The sequence below is a fragment of the Bombus fervidus genome, chromosome 17 (assembly GCF_041682495.2).
Source record: "Bombus fervidus isolate BK054 chromosome 17, iyBomFerv1, whole genome shotgun sequence".
NCBI lineage: Eukaryota > Metazoa > Arthropoda > Insecta > Hymenoptera > Apidae > Bombus > Bombus fervidus.
This window is the reverse complement of record NC_091533.1, coordinates 3,405,928-3,429,622: the sequence shown is the minus strand read 5'-3', so window position 1 is coordinate 3,429,622 and position 23,695 is coordinate 3,405,928. Positions and strand designations below refer to the sequence as shown.

The 23,695-nt window shown below is 37.1% G+C and overlaps 1 protein-coding gene across 2 annotated transcripts in view; it reads left to right on the top strand.

The window, feature by feature from the left end:
• Window positions 1–23,401, top strand: part of Cerk (Ceramide kinase) — a 28,323-nt gene extending 4,922 nt beyond the window's left edge. Inside the window, exons 2-9 of one of the 2 annotated variants that reach the window (XR_011802196.1) lie at window positions 12,156–12,410; window positions 16,690–16,883; window positions 17,142–17,517; window positions 20,378–20,530; window positions 20,823–21,019; window positions 21,287–21,456; window positions 21,864–23,053; window positions 23,126–23,401. Coding sequence is in view for 1 of the 2 variants with exons in the window: in XM_072020655.1 (XP_071876756.1) it covers window positions 12,156–12,410; window positions 16,690–16,883; window positions 17,142–17,517; window positions 20,378–20,530; window positions 20,823–21,019; window positions 21,287–21,456; window positions 21,864–21,939 (1,421 nt within the window). In the remaining variant the exon portion in view is untranslated. Of the gene's footprint in view, window positions 1–12,155; window positions 12,411–16,689; window positions 16,884–17,141; window positions 17,518–20,377; window positions 20,531–20,822; window positions 21,020–21,286; window positions 21,457–21,863 lie in introns of both variants that reach the window. The other variant, XM_072020655.1, reaches the window with a different exon arrangement.
• The last annotated feature ends 294 nt before the right edge of the window (window positions 23,402–23,695 follow it).

The following is a 23,695-nucleotide window of genomic DNA, read 5'->3' as shown; positions in this document are numbered from 1 at the left end:
TTTTCCAGTCGTATTGATTCGCATCCTCTTCGACGACCAAGTACAACGATGTTTCGGCACACGGCTCAATTATCTTGATGACGTGGCTGCGCATACCATTTCTGCCATATTTCCGATGCCGATCGTCGTTCCGTTAACTACTACTTTTTTTTTGCGCGCGCGCGTCACGGAATTTTCTTGCCTATTCTCTATATGTTATTTGTTTTTTATTTGTTACTTAATCGTTCTGTTTGTGACCACTGTGTATGGAATCCGCAAGGCGTAAAACGATAAAATAGCACTATAAGTAGGCTGATATGTACAGAAACTCATATTTTTACGAAGATACTTAAAAAAATGGAATTTAGGTAGAGAATTGTATTCACGATGCTAAATATTATACCGAGTCTTGTAGTTTGGATAATTTATATACTTTTGCATATACCGTGCATTCTGTAATTATGCCTTTAAATACGTCGTTAATAATTATGGCTTTTCATCGTTCTGCATTTTTCACGATACTGCTCTTTATCGCACGGAAGGAATAAATGAAATAGCACTTGTGGTAATGAAAGTATGATGATTATTATATCGTGTGATTGTAATATATTTAAACGCGTATACGATCGAAAATGGAAACAAGAAGAAGGCTATTGTATAAATAAATCCGCAAAGATTTATAATCGTTTCCAATTTGGAACAAAACCCTTAGTTTTAAATAGGATTACGACCGACGATTCGTGCTAATCGATAGCTCGATTCGTATAATTTCCAAGAAATTCACGGACATTTAGCTTTTTAATTTACTTTGTGGCACAACAAAAAGACAGTAAAAGTAGAGTTTAATTGTTATCATTCTGTTCCTTCTTTTTGTCTACTGACTTCCTGGGTCGTCGCTTATGTAAACCAGGCAAAAACAGCGTGTCACGGTTGCAGGTTGCAGCATGTGTTTATTGCGAAACGATTTAATTAAGACCCGCTGTCACAGAATTTACGTTTGCGTACCATTTTTTTTTTCTTTGACCCTACCGCGGAACCGATGTAATCGCACGACCAAGAGCTGCCGCCTATCTTCTTTTCGCCAATCACTCGCGCTGTCACTCGACCTTGGATTACTTTGGAAAGTAGCTCAATTATTTAGTCTTTCTTTTTCGCGAATTTTCGTTGTTTCGTTTTCTCTTCGATTGGCGCGACTCGACGAAAAATTCCAAAGAACATTAGAATTTTTTTGCCATTGGATAATCCGGTTTAGGAAACTCGATCGAAGAAGAAAGAAAACACTGTCTAAAGGCTGATCGTCCTTTAGATTTAGAGCGTAGAAAGAAAAAATGTTTAAAGCGTAGAAAGTTTTCTTTTTTATTGTTTAATTTGTACTTTACAATTTATCCAGCTGGACATTTGGTAAATTTTTCTAACTTAATTGCTAAATAACACGTGGATGGCTATTCTCAGCGAATTCGACTATTCTATTCGAATTTGACTATTTTATTTCTTTAGCGAGGTCAGTGAGTTTTTTTCTTCTTAGTCTTCTTTTTATGAGAGTTTTGCTCGCTTCAGCAGCCAGCTAGGAGCACAGAAAGTGTCCGGAATTAGCATAATCGAGTTGCAGATGTATGAAAATATATCTGTAGCTTGGTGCAAGAAGTATCAATGTCAGTATTTGTAAAAAGCTCGGGTATCAAATCGCTTAAAGATATGTTAACAAGAGTCACAGGAGTTTCTGCTGTTTCAAATTTCTTCTCCAACACAGAAAGAAAGAATTAAAGCTTGCGCTATTTGTCTTCTTCATGTTGACCTAGGTATCTTTCGCAGAAAGTTTATTTTATGAAAAATGTCGACGTAGGCGTGTACGAATCTCGTTGCAGCCATTTCTAGATAGAATTTGAAATTGGCGTCTTTTATATAGAACATACAATTGTTTAAAAACTCGATATGGGGCTTAACTGGTTGTTGCAAAAATATGATATTAACGCTTCTCGCAGCAAGATGTTAACATTTATTTTCGTTTAGTTTGATCGGTTTAATGGTGAGTGGTAAGGAAAGTTTAAGCGTGCACAGTAGGTTGTTAAATTACTCGCCACTCGACTAAATCGTTGGACGTATCTGTATGAGCCATTAGAGACCAGGAAGCGATTAGAGAATAATAGCGTCACGTGGCTCCAAGCGAACGTGAGAGAAGCGAAAGGTTTCACCGTTTGGTGAAGAGCGGCGACCTTCCGCAGCCTCTTCGGCTGGCAGCAAGGTTTTCGACTGGAGATCGATGTGAACGACCGACGCTGCCTAAATTTACCTGAACAAATTCAGGCTGCAGCGAACGAGCTGCCCGGAGGAATTACGGATTCCCTCCGACGACTGCAATCAAGGCTCGACCGTGAATAACACGGCGTGCTTTCAATACGAATTATCGTGGACTTCGAGCTCCTGCTAGCTACGATTTTCCGGAAAGTTTTCTCGGCATCCTTTTCGCGATCGTCGTGGATATAATTCCTACTTGTTAATAGGATTATATATATATATAAAGTATATTATAGACACAATGATAAGGTTCCAGTGAAAATATTATATGTGATTAAGCTAGTCAAGAATATTCGGATCATTTTTAATCTAATTTCGACGAATACGAAATACATTATCGCTCGTATAACGCTCGTGATTTCTCGCTCCAACTTTTTCTCTTCGTTCTGTTTTTACTTAGAATATGACGAGTTTCCATCTCGTTTCTCGTAGCTAAGAAGCAAAAACCTATGAAGCAGTGCACGTGCATATGCAATTACGCCCCTCGTTAAGATACATGATTATGCAGTTTTGATAATTATCGCGTTCGTCTAATCGAGCTATGTACTGTCTATCTGTTTGGATGGCTATTTCGTTGTAAAGAACAAAGCTCGCTTTTCATCCAAATTCTTTCACGAATCGCACGAACGATGAAAGATGAATACAAATGAAAAATCCGGTTTTAAAAGATCTTCGTCGTCTCGGGTAGCTACTCGTCGACCTTGTCTCGTTGGCCACGCATTTATTTTCGAGTTTGTTTTTCCACTTGACAAAGTTGTTTCGCGATCTTCCTTTGCCATCTTATCGAACTTCCGCTTCAATTTATATTCTCTCGACGTTCCCTTTCGAAAAGGTAATTTCTGTTGGCACGACCTTCGCGTGGAAAGCCCTTCAACCACTGGAACAAAGGCTCGATACGTTTCTGGGTCAGAGTCGCAGCCTCTGCGACTCCTAACAGCCACTAGATCACGAGGCTCGGCCCGATACGTGGGCGGGTACGAAAATTCCACGGAATTTTTTACACTCTCTACGATTTCGTACCTAACTGCCTGGATAAATTGTTTGTGTAAACCGTTTCGATCGAGCGGACCGAACCATTAATTGTTAGCGAATTACGTGCTTGTTGCCTTCCCCGTTTCGCATTACGTTTATGTACGTTGATGTTTGAAAAGCTCCTCCTATTTCTAATGGCATAGGATGGCCTTCATCAAATACACATCCTTTGGTCATTACATATTTCTCGAGTACTATTTCGAATCGATAGAATAGATGAAAGTGGTTCTTCTAGTGGTTTTCATAAGAATTAAATAAATCCAAATGTTTTCTCTCTATTATTTATCAACATCTTTTTTCTACTCGTGTATCTGACACGTGCTTGTATCGTTTATTTATTTGTCTGTTTATCGCGGCTAGGAAACACGATGTATGTGTGGATTTAGAAAAGCGAAATAATAAAACGATAGAAAAAGGGGGAATAAAATGATGTAAGAGATATAAGAGACGATTTAGAGGAGAAAGATAAAAGGAGCGATTTGTTGGATTTTGGATCAAATAATGGAAAATAATGGGAAAAAGAGAATATCGAAGTGTGTAACCAACGACTGGTATATGTAAATATACGATAAGCTATGCGGAGAAGTGGAACGAATCGATACGAGTGTCGCTGGAAAAGTGCAAGATACTCTCGCTAGATCATCCGTCGAATAGGCCATGTGCATCATATTTTTAGCGCAGATTTATATTTACAGCTCTGCGTGTTCACAATACGAGGATTAACAGATTATTAGGAAGACGTGGGAGTAGCTGAAAGACCTTGTCAATCGTTATAACAAGATTATATTTTATTATATATGAAACGATATTTTATTCTTCGTTATATATTCAAGCATATTTATTTTCTATGATACCATTTTATTTTTTAACCTGAAGTTTCGTAATTTTTTTTTTTTATAGCAAAGTTTCATTCTGTCATTCGCGATAGTTAAAAGGAAACTCTCAATTTCCCTTCAACTCGATTCCAGATTTCGTATCTCGGCACAATCTGCAGAATTCTAATTAAGGCTCCAATTACAGAGGACTCGAAGCCTCTGCTTCTTCAGTCATTCGCATATATATCACATAGTGACAGTAAATCCTATTAATTTAAAATCTAACTTAGTCCATCTATAAAATATCGTAATAATATCGTGATTAATTATCGTTATTGCAATATTTTACTACGATATCTCGTTATTACAATAGCTTTATCAATAAGCGAGAAGAAGAAGCGATACGATAATAAGCTACTTACTTTTAAACTTTTAAATCAGGCAGACGATCGAGTCGACCGACAAAATATTAAATATTTGTACTCGCGTGAATTGACAAGGAAAAGTAAAAAATAAATATTACGTATCTATGTAATTTCCTAATTTTATTATATATCCGAATGAAAATATTGACAAAAGAATTGGATTCTCGAACAAATATGTACCCCGACAATCTCTTTGACATGAATAAATCATTGTGAGTTGAAAACATTGTAAAAACATTTTTTTCCTATTCTAGGATAAGGATATTTCACGGAAATATTATTAGAACATCTTTTAGCAATATTATTTTACGAAAAACCTGTGGAATATTCCGCGGGATTATCGTTCGTGCAGAATTTTATATACGAAAATTTCAAATATCGGATATTTTGAGACGTTCTACTCTGTGCTCGATTGTTTTAACAATCGATTAGACCATTGAATTTCAAAACTTGCAAAAACATCGTAAATCGATCCTGCGAGACTTTGGTATAATGGTTGCTCTAAAAAATAGCGAGTTTTTGAAATATTCGAACTCTCGAAATTCCTTCTCTCTACTATTTTTAACACCAATTTCTTCTTTTCCTTTCTTTTCGATAGAAACAAATTTCCAACAAGTTTTTGAAATATTCGAACTCTCGAAATTCCTTCTCTTTACTATTTTTAACACCAATTTCTTCTTTTCCTTTCTTTTCGATAGAAACAAATTTCCAACAAGTTACAAACGATTTAGGAAATATTTTGTCCTTCTATTTCTATCTATCTATGAATTTTTTACAATCGTCCAGACCAGAGCTCAAAGGATATTGAAACTCGACTAAGACGGATACACTATGACTATGGTATTGCAACGCGTTATCTTTCGCATAATTTCGTTATCTATTTGCTTTAAGTTCATCCCCGTACTTTTGTCGTCGATTATGTATACGTAACATTGTCATTTTGAACGACAGCTGTCCCGTTTGTCGATAGTCACATTCAGGTCGGCTGAAAGAAATTCGCGGTTTCATAAAGTTAGCGGAATTCTTGTGTCATATGGAACAATCGAGCCCGACGATGATACTATTATTTTATATTAATTTTTTCAAGAGACACGATAGAAGTTTGCAAAGGTTTACGGACGAATATTAACAATTAATATACGTTGATATAATTTAACGATTCATTTTATTAGTATTATTAATATTAAATAAATTTTTATAAATATTTTTCCGTTTCTTTCGGGAAAAATTTTCATGAAAGTTTACAGAAGTTGATCGACAGTAAATTCGCAAACATTTTATTTAGCAAAGCGAATATTAAAAATAAAAAAAAAAAAATATCAAACGACTCGATGAAGAATAGACATTAATTCTGTGATAAAAATGTAATATCGGAACCGCACCGATTTCCTACCGAGGATTTTCACAAGAGTTTAAATTCATCGGTCGAATTCTTTGCAAAGAATATTTAGATGATTCGGAAAAATCGCACTGAAATCACGAGAGAACGCGCTGCTATCGACTTTCTTTCGTGCGCTTCACGATGTTTTGTCGTTTTCATGGACTGTCGATCGTGTCTGCCGGTTCTCCTGTACGGACATCGTAGTCGATTATCTTTCGTCTTTCGATTATCTTGTCTAGGGTAATCTTTGTTACTTCGCGTTGCCTTGATCAAGTTTCGTACAACGCAAACAGGTGCCTAAAAGATTTTTGTTCGATTATTTTGTGAATCTCCGAGGAGAAAAGTAAGATAACGACGGTGAAAATGAAATCTATAAAATTACACCTTGTAATTCAGGTTTTAAATGAAAACGTGGTCACGGTGGTTGATCAAATTGTCTAGATTCTAGAGTTCCGTTTGATCGATCGCTGCACGCTTTCTTTCCTCTTTTCTTTATTCGATAGCGATTATCGATTAGATTTCAAAGAGTATATATTTCGTGGATGAAGAAGTAGCGCTAGATCGCCACGTTCAATTATGCAAAACGATCGTACGTACGGTTTGAATGGTCTATATAGCTTTGTTCTCGTTACTTCATTGCAATATTAAACTACATCTATCAGAGAACCGGTAAACCGAGTCTCTTTGTTTCTAACCGAGTACGTACTTTCGTCGCGTAGTCGTTTTCGTTTTGATCTATTATATAACCGTGGAACGAATGCATAGAAAAAGCGACAGTTATAATCGTTGAATTTAGAATTAACGAATTGACAAATTAGGACAAATAAATTGACGAGTATTGATCGTCTTTAGTTTAGTCGATTATTTTCGCTATTCAAGATTTATCAATTCAAGTCATATCCTTTCGTCATTCCAAAGTCAAAAGGAATAAAATATCGGAAGCTTTCCTCGCTCGGAACACTCTTATCAACTTTAAAAATTCATTTTGTAATCTAATTACAAAATCATTTCTCGATCAATACGAAGAAAATTGCGAATACTTTCCCAGTTAGTGCGACTGAGGTGAATAGGTCGTGATAGGCACTGAAGAAACACTCGAATATATTTAACAATGTATATTTATTAACATATATTCTATGTGTATACTATGCGTAGAACTCGCGGTTGCTATTAGCGGATCGCGGTTCGCGATTATAAGTTCGAACTCGGATCGATTGTTACCGTTAATTACGAACTATCGATTCGAACAGGCGTCTAACTTTCCATCACGATGATGCTACATAGGAAAACTATGACGGGGTGTGTCTAAGGATGCGAGATCATCGGATTCGTTGAGGAAAGCCTTGGTTCGGAAAGCGAGGGAAATGGACGTCGCTGTTAATTGGCTAATTTTGTGTCGGTGGTTGGAAAAGGATGCTAATCGCTCTTGAGAGATTGTTGCTAGCGAGAAGCATCGTACGTGAGAAAAGCAGATTTCCCGTATCTTCTCGTAGTAGGTGATTGTTAAGACAAAGACTATTTGTCCCTTTGGAGAACCTTAGCTAAATAAATCCTAAGATCTATAGCGGGTCCTTAGGCTAGCTGAAAATATTCTCCGAAGATGTATCGACATCTGGCAATCATCTTATCCGAAGAACAGGGTCTTTGTGTAGCGAGCCACGGGACGGAAACCGTTGGAAAGTTTAATGTCGAGTGCCGCTACAGAATTAAATGGTAAAACAAGTCAGACGAGAATTCGTAAATTGGCGAAAAGGATAAGACAGTGGAGGCATCTGTTTTCAAAGCTACTTCTATCGACTCGATACGAACACTTTTTATATTTGCTCGCTCGGGCAACCGAGGCGAACAGATGTGCGTAGGCAAACGTGTGCTCCAGTCAAGTGATTCAGAGAAGTGCCACGAATAGTGTTAGTGACAAACAATGCAACAGCAGATATCAACGATCAAGATTGCAACCAATGGAGAAAAATATTACATAAAAGGGTCATCAGATTTACCAGGCTTACAGCAACAACAGCAAAATAATAACAACCAAAATGATATGGAAATAGAAGAAATGGAAGAGCAGCGGAGACAGGAGGAGTGCAGACACGATAACAAAATAAGTTACCAGGACGAAAACTGGAAGCTAGCAAAGACTAGCAAAAAACGTAAAATAATTGCAGACACAAATGCTGCAGGAAACCCAGATACAGGAAAGCAGCGATGGCTGCAAGAATTACCTCTAAGAAACTCCTTCAGCTCACTAACGGAAGAAATAGACAATGACCCGACAAGCAAAACCACAACTAAAACACCTTACATATCAAAACCACCACCAATATTTGTTGAGGCCCAAATAATAGACCCGCTTATTGATCGACTAAACAATGTAGTCGGGAAGGATAACTACACAATAAAACAAACAAAATTAGAACAAGTAAAAATTCAAACAAACACCCCAGAAGTTTATAGGAAAGTGATAAATGAACTAAAGGAAAAAAATGCTATATACCACACGTACCAACTCAAAACAGAAAGGAGCTATAAAATAGTTATAAGAGGTTTACATCCAAAAACTAACACAAAAAAATTAAGTGAAGAATTAGGAAAAATTGGCCATGAAACAAGAGCAATAAACAATATGACAAGATACGATACGAAGCAACCATTGCCACTATTCTTAATAGAACTGGAACCCAGAACCAATAACAAGGAAATCTATGAAATCAAAAAAATACTAAATACAATTGTAACAGTGGAACCACCACGCTACAAAAAAGATATACCACAATGCATGCGGTGTCAACAATACGGACACACAAAAAATTATTGCAACAGAAGCCCGGCATGTGTTAAATGTGCAAAAAATCACCTAACAATACACTGCCCATACACAGGAAAAATAGAACAAGTTAAATGCTATAATTGTAACGGAAACCACCCAGCCAGCTACAAAGGATGTGAAATAAGGAAACAAATACAACGTAAACTGTTTCCTCCACTTCGCAGCAGATCACACAATGACCATCAACCACAACAAAGTATAACGGATAACGAAACAACATTGAAAGCACAACAGGAACTAAACGCTATAAGCAGAAACATAGATCCCCAAGGTAAACGAAGCTACGCACAAGTAACTAAAAACATTAGCAAACCAACGCTTGCAATCAATCAGAATGAAAACAATAACATCGAAGACGTTACAGACATCAAAGAAATGCTCAAACAATCCATCAAAGGTACGGAAATGTTAGGAAAAATGGTAAGTGATCTAAACACAATACTAAGACAACAAGCACAACAAACAACAATCATGTTACAACTACTTACTAACTTGCTAAGTAAAAAATAGAGATGGACATTTTGAAAATAGCAGTCTGGAACTCCAATGGCTTGCAACAGCGAGCCCACGAAACTAAAATATTTTTGTATAAAAATAATATTGATATACTACTTGTCTCAGAAACACATTTCACCCTAAAAAACTACATGAAAATACCGTACTACACCATATACGATACCAAACATCCCTCAGGTAAAGCACATGGAGGAACTGCAGTAATAATAAAAAATGACATCAAGCATCACTTACATAGTCAAACAAATCAAGAACACCTACAAGCAACCACTGTCACAATACAAACCAATGACAATTACTTCCAGATGTCAGCAGTATATGCACCTCCGAGACACAAAATGACACTTAAAAAATGGGAAGAGTACTTCCAATCCTTAGGCGACAAATATATAGCGGCAGGAGACTTTAATGCAAAGCACACATTATGGGGTTCGAGAATTAGCACACCGAGAGGTAGAACATTGGAAAAATACATTAGAAGCAGCAACCTCAACGTACTATCTACAGGAAAACCAACGTACTGGCCGACAGACCCCAATAAAATACCTGACCTGTTGGATTTTGCAGTAACAAAAGGGCTAAATGTAAGCAAATTAAAAATAACAACCAGCCTCGAGCTTAACTCCGACCATACACCAATTATAATAGAATATACAAGCAAACCACTACTTTATAACAAGTCAGAGTCGCTTTGCAATAAAACCACCAACTGGCAAACTTTCAAAGAACTGATCGAAAACAAAATCAACTGCAATATCCCGTTGAAAACACCTGAACACATTGAGCAGGCAGTAGCAACTTTGACAGAAATAATACAGGAAGCAGCGTGGGCAACCACCACCTATGAAACAAATAGCAGGCAATCAAAAATTATTCCGCAGGACATCCTAGACAAAATCAGGGAAAAAAGAAAAGCGAAAGCAAAATGGCAAAAACAGAGAACACGAGAAAACAAGAAAAACCTAAATAAACTTGCAAAGGAACTAAAGAATAAAATAAGGGAACATCATAATAACGAATTCTCAAAATTCATCGAATCACTATCCGCGCATGAGAATACCGACTACTCCCTATGGAAAGTCACTAACAAAATTAAGAAAACAGTAAAAACAATCCCAGCAATCAGAAAAATGGACAACACATGGGCTAGAACCAACGAAGAACAGGCAGAAGAATTCTCAAAGCACCTACAAAATATATTTTCGCCGTATGAAATTGATAACAACATCCCTGGATGGCAAACAAATGAAGAAGTGGAAAATGCCAGCAACACAACTGATAAACGCTGCACCATACTCAGCACAACAGCGCAAGAAGTTACAAACTTAATTGAGGCAACAAAGACAAGTAAAGCACCAGGATTTGACTTGATCAATGGGAAAATCTTAAAAAACCTTCCCCCAAAGGCAATAAGACTAACAACGATAATATTTAACGCAATTCTAAGAATACAGTACTTTCCTACACTATGGAAAATAGCACAGATAGTGATGTTACCCAAACCAAACAAAAACCCACATTTAACTGCATCCTACAGGCCGATATCATTACTACCTGCGTTTTCCAAATTACTAGAGAAAATAATATATAACCGCTTAAAACCAACAATAGAAAAAGAAAAACTAATACCGAACCATCAATTTGGATTCAGGAATAAACACTCCACAATAGAACAAATGCATAGACTCGTCAATGAAATCTTACAGTCGCTTGAAACAAAACAATACTGCACAGCACTCTTTATGGATATCGAAAAAGCATTCGATAAAGTTAACCATGAAAAACTTCTTCAAACAATCAAAAAGCAATTTCCAGAACAAATCTACAAACTACTCAAATCCTACTTAAACAACAGAACCTTTGTAGTAAAAATAAATGATGCATACTCTGAAATTAAGGACATCAAGGCAGGAGTACCGCAAGGAAGTGTCTTAGGACCAATATTATACACACTATACACGGCAGATATACCAACAACTGTCAACAGTAAAACACTGACGTTTGCGGACGATACGGCCATACTAGTGAGGCATGCAAATCTAGAAACGGCCGCCGCACTACTACAAGAACACACTACAAAAATAGAAAAATGGCTGCAAAACAAACAAATAAAAGTGAACACCAGCAAGTGCAACCACATAACATTTACACTTAGAAAAGGAAAAACACCAGATATTCAACTGAACGGCGCCCACATAGCACAATCAAAGCAAGTCAAATATCTGGGAATAAATTTAGACACACGCCTTACATGGAAGCACCATATAAAATCAATAATAAACAGAATAAGTGCAAAAAGGAAGCAGATGTACTGGTTAATCAATAGAAAATCTAAATTAAGCACAATGAATAAACTAAATATATACAAAACAATAATCAAACCAATCTGGACATACGGAGTCCCATTATGGGGGACGGCAGCAATGAGTCACATAAGCAAAATAGAAATAGAGCAAGCAAAAATCTTAAGGACAATAGTTAACGCTCCATGGTACGTCAGAAATGAAGACCTACGAAAAGATCTAAAAATTCCAACAGTCAAAGAGGAAATCGCTAGATACGCAAAAAAGTACAAAGAAAGACTTGCAGCACACCCAAACCAGCTGGCTGCTGAAACAAATAAAACCAAAATAGAAAGAAGACTGAAGAGGAAGCATCCCGCAGACCTCGAAATAGAGATGCAATAGGAAACCTAGAAGATGGAACCCCGTGGGGGTAACCATCCACATGCTATATTTTATTTATTTCTATTTATTTTTATTTTTTATTTTTTATTCTTTTATTCTCTAAGCTATAACATTTTACCAAATGTCCTTCTGGACAAATTGTAAAAATTTAATAAAACAAATAAAAAAAAAAAAAAAAAAAACTTTTTATATTTTCAGCGCGATGGACGCTACCGATGACCGACGTGCTCGCCGTTCGTTACGGGGACGATTGGATACATGGAGTGAACCTGAAGGAGAAACAACCGCCTCCAACATCGCCTACTTCGCCCACCGTCTGTCCGACGAATTTCATTCTCCACTACGCTGTACGTGGACCAAAGAATAAGTGGAGCCATCACAGCGTGACGATGAGCCACACCGACCCTAGGCAAGTCGCCTCCTGGGTTAAAACCATCCGAAATTACCTCATGGGTGAGCTTCAGTCTTTCTTCATCCCATGTTATTTCATCGATCAATTCTCTTATCGTGAAATATCGCTTGGTATTTTCCGTAACGTGCAATTTTCTCTAATTGAAATATCGAAGCCTTCGTTAACACGTTGACTGTCATGCGACTTTTGCATAATATCTGATTTGCCCTGGAACCGCAATCGATTCAAATATACTATTGGGTTAGCAACTAAGTGATTACGGATTTTATAAATTATATTTGCATATTTTATTTTCGAAGATATTATGTAAAGATCATTCACATCGTTGACATACACATCGTTCTTCAGTCCACGGAATTTCTCTCGTACTAATTATTCTAAGGAATTTAGTAAAACAATATGGGCCATCGAGAACCATCGTGGCAGTCGGCGCGTTTATTTTTCCGATTCGAGCAAGAGAAGATTGGCGAGTTGTCCAGGTTTAGATTACCGCAAACTCGACATAATCCGAAAAGGTCATATTTGTCGCGAGTCAGCCAGTCGGATGACCAGTAAGCAAAACTGTTGCACGAATCGTTGCTCGGTTCAATAGAGTCGCTCCGCGACACGGTAATCGACTGCTAATTATCTCGACTCTGAAAATAGATTTTCTTACAATGAAGTCGAAGAGTAACGAGGTGAGATTTCGTGGAATCCTTATAGCTACCTCATCCACGCTAATGACTTACGCAAGCACGGTGACTCGACTATAAATTGTGGAAAGAAAAGGGGAAAAACAGGAAAGAGAACCGAGAATGGGAAAACCCTTAACATAGAACAAATACGTATCTAAATATTCTATATACGAATCATTGTAATTCAAATGGCGTTATTTAAAACCAATAGATCTGTGTAATTACGTTTCCATCTAAGTAAAAAACAATATTAATTTTGGCCAAAATACTTACATGTATGTTTTTAGTAATTATAAGAAAATAGAACCGGAAATTTATCATTTTGCTGGCTTCGATAGTTCCAGTGTTAACTACATGTGATCGATCGGCTGTGCTAATAATATCGCGCGCGAAGATACGAAATAAAGGGAAAAGTAGGTGAAAGTTGAACCGTGCCGCTCGCATGCGCTATTGTTTCCTTTCTATATCCGAATCGTGGAGATAGTCGTCGCGCGTTGCTTAAATAATTGAACTAGTAGGGAGAGAGAGAGAGAGAGAGAGACATACATTCGAACTAGAATTGAAATAGTATCGATTATTATGAGCACGTCCTTTAAGAACGTAACTAGATAGAAAGAAAATGAAATAATGTTTTTCAACATTTACGAAATAATTTGCGAAATATCATACGTTTCTGCTCGACGTTTATTCTTGTGTACGGTGTTGCGTTTCCCCGCGAACGAGTAGAAAGGATTAAACACGGCATATGCTGGAACTAGGTCGTTGGTTACGGATCAAGGCTGCGTAATTAAGGCATGCTTTTTGCTGGCTTGCAGAGAACAAAAAAATAAAGCCGGGGAACAAAGATTGCCAGTGATTTCCTACAGTTGTAGTGATCAGTCATCCAGTACTTGGATTTGATCTGTATGTAGTTGTAAAACGATCTGTAAATTTATTGCAACAGGCACTTTCAGTTTCGTTATTTCGTACTTTGACTTTGAGTGACTTTGTTTCTTGTGAGGGATCATCGTTAAAATATCATTAAAATGATGATAATTAATAATTGGAAAAAATTTATAGTAATTAAACACTCGTCTTTCTTTATACATCGCGATTTCTTGTTTCTTTCGTATATCATATTTTATGAGCAATACAAGGATATTGTATTCTACGTTGCAAAATGTATACCCGCTTTAACGTAATTTCAATTCTTCTCAAAAAGCACTCAAAATACAAAGATTCCTCTGTATCTCTATTTCTCGAACAATGTACTATTATTTCCCTTTAGTGATATTTTTCTAGGAAATTAGACGATTTTGCTTTATTTATGGATACTCCATTTTATTCCCGAAGAGAGTAAAAGAATCAAGCTCGGAAGTATCGAAGAAACTTAGCCAGACGAATCGAAGAACCCAGTCCGGGAGGACGTACGAGTTCGAACCTATAAAAATCCAACGATCCAATAGTAGAACCGAAGGATTCGAGCTTAAAGTAATGAAAAAATCCAAGCTTATTCGAGAAGAAATTCAGGACGTTGATTGTCAACGCGAATTTTACATATTAGTTGAATAAACGGCGGCCAACGTATCGAATCTCCGTAGAAACAGGAAGCGAAGAGAAAGAGAAACCGCCGCAAGCGTCGCTGTTCTATCGATCAGCATGCCACGACACCTCACAGAACGATACTTTACCTTATAAAACTCTCTGTTCGCGCCCACGATTCTTTCCCCTCGCGTTTCTACGCCTCTTAGGCTTTTACGTCATGCTCATTCAGCGGATAAAAAGCTGGAGGATACACACGTGCAGTTTCTGTAGCTTAAACAAACCGCTCTTTCAGTCTACCGCCTTTCACGTCGCTGTAGTTTAGCCGGTGCATGTTTGAAGAGCGTGTGGAATGACGATTGACGCACGGAGTGGGTGTTTCGCATGGTGTTCGCATTTATTAATAACGATGCTCGAAATAAGTGTCTCCATTGATAATTTTAGTCTGTCGTTACGCGGAGTTTATATTACGTTTATAGTTAGCGGACGATAAGGGTTGGTCAAGTTTAATCTACACACCCAAGCTTTACGATAAATAATTGCGGCAAAAGTTTCCAAGTTTCTATGAAGTTGGTGCTGTGACGATGTCGTGGGTTTATAAGATCGTAATTTTTAACGTAATTTTAGAATTCTAATTTGCCACTACATTCTCACTCGAATCGAGGTTTGATAGAAAATCAAATTCATTTGCTTATCGTTAGAGTCGTTTGGAAGCTAAAAGACCATAAATTAAGAAATAGAGAATGATATTGTGAACTTTATTCTTTGAAATTGACTCTGAAGTTTACTGTTAATCGTGTTATTTCCTTGTTGTAAATGGACTTATGGAAATAGGATCATTTGGTGTATTGGTTCGGTGAATTCGTGTTTTACATTTCACGATTTATCCCGAGAAATTAATCCGATGTTATGAAAATATCTCAGCGTTTCTTTCTAGGTCGAAGAACCACGATGTTTGCCGAAAACGGTCATGATTTACTTAACAATCATATACTGTATATTATGCTCTTTGGATTGCTTCCTTGGAGGGATTGCAAAAGCAACGTCGAAGTCTAAGAACACGTCGTGAGTTTCCAGAAAATAAAACAGCTTACGGCGACTATTCCGAAGAAACCGGTTCTTTGCACGATTAATAACTCAAACGATGATTCTTCAAGGTCTAGGTCGATAGTTCCAATTTTCCGCTTCATTGTCTACACTGGACCAAGAGATTTATCTCTTCTCGAGTCGTTTCAATGCCACGTACTAAATAATAACGGAAAAAAATTATCCTAAAATACACGTAATCTGTATTTGTGAAAAAAAGAAACACTAAAATATACATATATTTTTTAATTATTATTAACCGTTTAATCAACCAAGTTATAAACATGGATGGACTGTTTTATCTATCAAATATCGCAAAAAGTACTACACTTTCGACGTTTTATATATTTTTGCATATTATCAGCTTTCTGTGCACTTCTAATCCTTTTGAAACTTCTCATAAATGCATAGCAATCTACAATCTAATAAATAATAAACGACAAACAATCTTTCAGTAATCTTAGTAATCCTTTAAACATGTTTATTTTATCTATGCGATATCTTTCTACGAAAAACTTTATCAAGTACAATTCCAGAATTTTAAAAGTTTTTAACCTAATGAAGCGTTCATCGATTAAGTACACTCACTATGTATATCTGTGTACATAGAATAAAATATCGAGGGTTAAACGATAACTAATCGACGAGTGGATATCCGTGCACGCCTATCTCGTAATATTCCTAATACCGTGGCAACGAACTTATCGTCTTTTCCAATCAATCAAAATGCCACCTTCGAACTATATTCTCTCTGGGGGAAACGTGGGTAGAACGGAAATACAAGAGGGTGGTTCTTTGCTGTGCGTGTGACGCGATCTTTTCCTAGTCTATCTTTGTTGGGAGAAACAGTGGCCACTGTATTGATCCGGTTTCCTGTTTGCTACGTTGCGTTTCTTCAAAAATACTAACCTTCACGAATAAACGAACGTAGTCTTTTTAATAGTCTGTGGACCGTTACATTTACAACTGTAGGAAAAATAAATTATTTCAAATATTGCATAATTATTTTAACGAAGAGTTGGAAATTACTGGTTTATAGGATTAACCCATCGCCCTAGGAAGATTTTACTATTCGTCAACCCGTTTGGAGGGAAGAAAAAAGGTTTGAAGATTTGGGAGAAGGATGTACAGCCTCTAATGACTATTGCTGGCATTGATGCGAAGATACTAGTTACAGAGAGGGTTGGCCATATTCGCGATGTCCTCTTAAGCGTCGATTTGAACGACTTTCATGTAAGTTTCATTTTTCATTTCGTTCTCGACCAAATTTCGTGCTTTTCCCTTCGATGTATTTGGAGAAACTTTTTCTACAGAGCACCTTCTTTTTTTCTATTTCCTGCGTAATTTTCTTTCTCGTTTTTCTTTCACTTCCGTAACAAGTTTTAAGTCGTATAGAAATTTCCCGAAGCAATAGCGAAAATACGGCGCGAGGACGAAGAAGATTAAATCATTTTTATATAGGAATGTTTCATTCTTGTTCACTGGTTCCAGGCGATAGTATGCATCGGCGGAGACGGTACTGTCGCGGAGGTGATCAACGGTCTGGTACTGAGGACCTCGAGGGATCGACAAATCGACCCGAATAATCCAGAAGTGAACCTACCGACTCCTCGACTTCCGATCGGGGTGATACCCAGCGGAAGTACCGACACGATCGCGTACAGCCTCCATGGAACCACCGATGTGCAAACGGCGACGATACATATCATTTTTGGCGACAGCACTGGCCTCGACGTCTCCTCCGTGCACAACGACCAGTCGCTCCTCAGGCTATACGCCAGCATGCTCAGTTACGGCTATCTAGGCGACGTGATACGGGACAGTGAAAAGTTTCGTTGGATGGGACCCCAGAGATACGATTACTCAGGTAAGTAAAACATTTGTTCCTTCAAAGAAAGGAATAAAACCTTATTATTGAGCTATTTGTGCGTTGGTGATTGTTGTATGGGTTTTCCACTTTCGTCGTATTCTTGATACAGTTACTTGTAATGGTCTCTGTATCATGTATTTATTGCTTTGTATAAGAGAGCATAATTTAAATGTTGTGTTGCATATTCGACACGAATATGAGCCATTTACTGTAGCTTGAAAATACGTAAACAACCTGTTTCTAACAATAACGTTTAATCGCGCAATACATTTTTAACGAAAAAGTGACTAGCGTCTTTTCTCTTAAATTCGCTGCAGTCTTCTTCCATATATTGTCTAATAAAATCTGCTACGATTAATACTCGTGATTAGACTGCAGATTTTTATGCAACTTTATACTTTCGAGTATATAAGTTAGAAGATAGAACCTCGATAGAAAATTGGTTTACCTGCCAAATACTTTAGAAACTAACTGTTTCTTTTTTGGATATTTTTTATACATTGCTTCATACTACGTGCATTCTATGTAGGTTTGCACTTTCTGATTTCCTATAAATGCATATAAATCCGCAGTTTAGTCATGATCGCGCGATTTCACGATAGTTTCCTCTATAGCAAATTACAATTTGTTTTTTTATCGAAATCAGCATTTTTTTTTCCTTTTCATGACACGTTAAACTTCCTGGTGTGTTAGAAAATTATTGGTTATAATTTTTTCTGACGTTAATTCTACGAAATAATTAAGTAAAAGGTAAATGTATTTCGCAGTTCGAACTGTTACTAAGAATTTCAAGATTGCAGAACGTAAACGAGTGTTTGATTATTAGTGTGCTACGAAAATAAGATAATTTGAAATTTAAATCATCCCCTCTTATGTAATGCGATAAGTACGACAAGAGATAGTTCAAATATTAACATAACTGTATTTAATCTAATCTAGCGAAGAGAATCGATTAGTTTAAAATGTTCTCGACCATTTTTATGGTTTTTACGCGATTTTTTCTGTCACGTGTAGTATTATTTTGTGGAGTTCGTGGTTTTTTGATTAGGTCTAGCGTAATCTAGCAAAAACGTTTCTTCACGCGTGATTTACAATTTGTTTTTATTCGATGAATGTATTTCTTTCATACTTCTAGTAATTTTATTATATCTGTATGTGTTTAATACGATACTAGATATTCTTCGTTTCAAAACGTTGGACGAAAATCGAACGGAATGGCTAAGGAATAAATAAGGGTTTGATTAATTTTTTCCAAGGCTAAAGGTAGGTTGTATATGCCAAGGCCAAAAATAAAGGTAAGAAGGTCGAACCGCAAACTAGTAAAGAACAAAGTTTGTGAGGTTAAGGGATACATTTTATAAGTCGTAACTAGCTGTCAGCTAATGACAGGCAAACTATAGCCGCGAGGGATGTAGGAACGAGGCCAATAAGTGAAGGAAATTGTAAAGTATAGTTATTTTATATCGCGCAGTTTACAGTGCGAGCGTAGGAAGTAGGATGTACGACCATAGAACGATTTACGAGTTTCTTTAAGCCGGAAGGTTGGTGAACTAGATTTGTCCTAGCTTTACGGAAACACGTGCAAGTTCGTGGGAGTGGGGAGAAAGTGTATGGCAGAGAACAGATATTGTTTCACTTGGATAGCATCTCTTGTACAAATTCCTATATCGGCCGGTGAGAGGAGGGCGTACGTCTCTTTGATGTAGTCAGTGACAAAGCACCAAAAGAATGCGTAAAAAAAAATACAGAAGATGAAAGGGAACGACAAGTATCATATAGAGGCCTCGAGACGAAACGCTTCGCGAAAGTGTTTTAAGAGATTTTTTACGAATACGCGATGCAAGTTGAAATAATTTAAGAAGATGGCGCTAGTTGAGAGCACGCCGTAGCGCGTACTCTCGCGGGGAAGTAAAATATTGCAGGGAACAGGAGTAAATTCAAATGTTCGTGCAGGTAAGTATTTGGTTTTCGTTATGTATTTAATTAGTTGTGTCGTAAAGTATGGTCGTTTCGGTAGAAGATAGTTCTAGATATATTAATAACTAATCGCAGGTACTAGATTTGTGTATATTATTTCGATTACTAATTTCTCACATCTTTTTACTCTATTTTATAAAGTGATTGTAACCATTAGTTTCACTTTCAGACAGTATCATAATATATATATATATATATATGTGTTCCTTATTACAGGAGACGTCAGTAAAGAACACTACCGCAAAAAACTACTTGAAGATAGTGTTATATTATACGTGATAGGAATTTTTTATATTATACGTTATAAAAGTTTGTTATATATTTGTAAAATTCTATATAGCAATGTATTTGCTAGAAGCCAGAATGAAATAAAGGTATTAAGCGTATTCAGTTGAGTACGTCATATTTTCCTTGTGATTTTCCATTTATTCAAAACAAACTTTTGTTAAAATCGGAAAATAGTATTAGGAGAATATGATAGCCGGGGAGTTGGCACAAAGATCGTAATTCCTGGAATCTCACGTCATTTTTGTTCCGAATTTGATGAAATTCGTTCTGCCTCGCGTATTTTTTGTTTGATGGTTTTATCTTAACAGAAGGGAGGAATTAAAATAAATACGCACTGTATAGTTTATTAGTAATAAGAAGTATTGTACATTCCATAATCTTGAACAATAATTTTCTTACAGTATATGCTATAATATATATTTAATCATGTTTCTTTTCTTCTTTCGCTGTATTCCACGCTGGTACATCCTTTGCCTCATCATTGTTGCAATGTCATATCTGCTTAATGGCAAATACTGTTAATATCCTTTAAAAATTATTGAAAGATTATTAAAAAATGTATAATACAGTACATACCTCGAATTTAACTCAGGTTTCAAGAAGATCCTCGCGAATAAAGGTTACGAAGGTGAGATCCAGCTCCTGTCGGATCCTTGCCATCCAGCAACCAGTACAAGATGTATAAAAAATTGCACCAGGTGCCTCCAACACATGCACAACAGTATTCCAGATAAAGAAATAACCAGTTAGTTGTCTATTATTATTATTAAACTGTCGATTTTTATGCAAATTTGTATCGTCGTGAACATAATTGAACGAATAGCACTTAAGTAGGGATTTGTTTTTTCCACCATGTATGAAGAGTATTATACTTTAGATATTTCATATATTTTTGCACATTATATTCATTCTGCACATTTTTGCACTTTTACAATAAATTACGTAGAAATGCATAGAAATCCGTAGTCTAATTATTATTATTATTTGATATCTAACTGTTTGAACTTTATCTTTAATTTATCTTGAATCTACCTCAGGATGGTTGACCATCAGAGGCAAATTCTTCATGGTGAATGGTGCCAATCTCGCCTGTGGTTGCTCCAGGAGCCCCATGGGTTTCAGCCCTCATTGTCATGTCGGAGACGGTTGCGTAGACGTAATTCTCGTCCGACATACCTCGCTTTTTAACAATATCAGGATGTTGTTGAGGTTGTCCAGCAAACAGAAGACTTTGGTGTGTGAAATAATTGTAAATTTATTAATTAATGTAAGAATATACGTATATTCTTGATTCTCTCAATGAATATACGATTATATGTAAATTGTTTATCTGGGAAATCGCTTACTTCTAATAATTATTTATAATAATTAAATTATTCGCCTCACGATATAAAAATCCGATTTACAGTTTGCTAATTATTTCAAAAGTATTAGAAAATCGACATTAGAAAATGTCGACGATCGTTCGAATTGATCTAGCTAGTCTGTTTTCTTTTGCCAGTACGATCTGCCGTTCGTCGAGGTGTACAGAGCCAGGGAGTTCACGTTCCGCACTCTACCCACCCTGCACATGCAGTCTACTAGCGAGATTAGCAACCGCTATCTGAACTCGAGCCTGAGCGTATGGAACTGCGACGGCGAGGTGATCGATAGCTCCAATGTGAAAATCAGGTAAACACTCGTTCGTATATTTACAGACTCTTCATGCTCACTTCCGCTTCGATGGTTTACACGTAAGCTTCCACTATCCTTTCATTGCCGATCTTTGATATCTCTGATACCTTATCGACCCTTAATTTCCGTTTAAAATACCAATAGCGTACGGATAAAAAAAAGTACAGATAAAACGAATTATTTGAGTATTTTATGAGAAGAATATTAATGATATTCAGATTGATATTCGGACACATCACCATCTCTCTGTTTGTTGCTTTGCATAAGAGATGCATATTTTCGTGGAACAAATAACACGATATTCGAATCATTCCCTCTTACACGAGTCAAGAAATACAGAGGTAGTGCTGTGTCCGAATATTAATGCGAGCAACTGTAATTGACCTACTGTGATTTATCGACAGGGTACACTGCCAACTAGTGAACATATTCACGAGACGAGCCCAGGAACCAGTTCACGGCCGGACCTGTTTCTGTTAGTGGCGAGTAGTAGTCGATCTGCTGGTCATCAAGGTTGCGTTGCTTAAAGTAAGAGAACGACAAACGCGCGTTTCCGAACGAACACGGTGACGTTCAAATCGCATAGTTCCTTCGACTTGCCCTAATTAATCGTTATCGCGATATCGACGCGTGGCGCGCGGGAACAACGAACAATTGTCCCGCACGGCGACCACATCTCCAAAGATAACTGGGTATACCATAACATCTTTTCACGACTACGAAGAAACGTTTGTAGTTGTGAAACAGAAAAACTGTCTAAAAATATCGTTGAATCTATACTTTAAAGTTTACCAATGTATGAAAGTCGTAGAATTGGTAACGAGGAGATTTGACATTTTTTGAAAGAAGTTTGAAATTCGGAAACGTTTAAAACATGCAGTATTGAATATCTTGAATAGTCCATGACGTCGCAGCTCACAAGATATCGTCGTTGTTCGAGCGTGTCCGACTAACAGCGGAACTTTTTACCGTATACTCCGTGAGACGCGTATCAAAGCTATGCCTATCTGTCCGGTATTCCTTGGAATCAAGGTCTGAAACCACCAAGAAAGATGTCAACGTCCATAAAGACCACGAAGAATACGGGACCTTACGTTTGCACAGCGATACTCGGCCAATCCTTTCCCTCTTTCCCTTCTTATTATTAAATTATAGCCTGTAATCGTCGAACATTCCATTGTGGATGTCTCCACTACACCGCGGCTCGGCCGATAAAACGTACTTACAGAATTTTGTATAACGGAGACCGGTTTTTCCGGTCCTTTCCCAACGTTGTTGCAGTGGTTGGGCATTTTCGTACTTAAAATACACACACATACACACTTGAGACGCGATTATCGTAGATTCGGTGCATGGATGGACTCTTCCCTGAATGAGATTTCTAAAGATATTACCATTAGGGCGCTTAAGTTCACTCGATAGAAGTTTAGAACGTACAGTACGAGCGTCGTCCTTAAGACTCCATTATATATTTTTCACCCGGAGGACGAGCCAAAGAGACGAAGAAAAGTGACTTAAGTGCTACGAGTTCGCAATCGAAGAAAATAAGAAAATCGTAAAAGAATCGACGAAGTGTTGCTTGGGACTCTTTAAGGTATCACTATAGTCAATTGGTTTCTTGACGAGTTGAATCCAATGGGATTTACTAATTTGGATTAATTTTCAGATAACTTTCCAACTCTGGCCGCCTATGACAATTCTAAATTTCCAACAACGATCTTCTTTTTACTTTTCAAAAATCTTCCAAAGTTTTCCAACACAACTATATTCTGTAAGAAACGTTTCAAGACGTCAAATGATCACCCAAACACGTGCAAAGATACTTTGACTAAACTGATATCTTTGTGATTCAAGCGTTTCGTCGTCGATATCATTAGACTAGCGATATTTTCTTTACGAAGCCCAAGATGGCTGACTACCTGTACAGACAAAAAGAAAAAGAGAGAAAGAGAACACATGTATTTTCGTGAAACGAGCACGATTTTAAGAAAGCTGCATCTATAGCTGTAGAGAAAATGAGACGAGAATCATAGCTATTAGTGGTTAAGCTTAGAATACTTCGAAGAAGAATAGAGCGGCATTTACTTTACCGGGACAAGTATTTTCATTTATTTATTTAATTGTAGGAAATAAGCTTCGTGAAGATCGGTGTTAGTGCGTGACCGTATCGTGAGAAATGCACTAGTATGTCGATGCATTCACAGTTGCGTTGTTTCGATAGTTACCTCTTTTTATT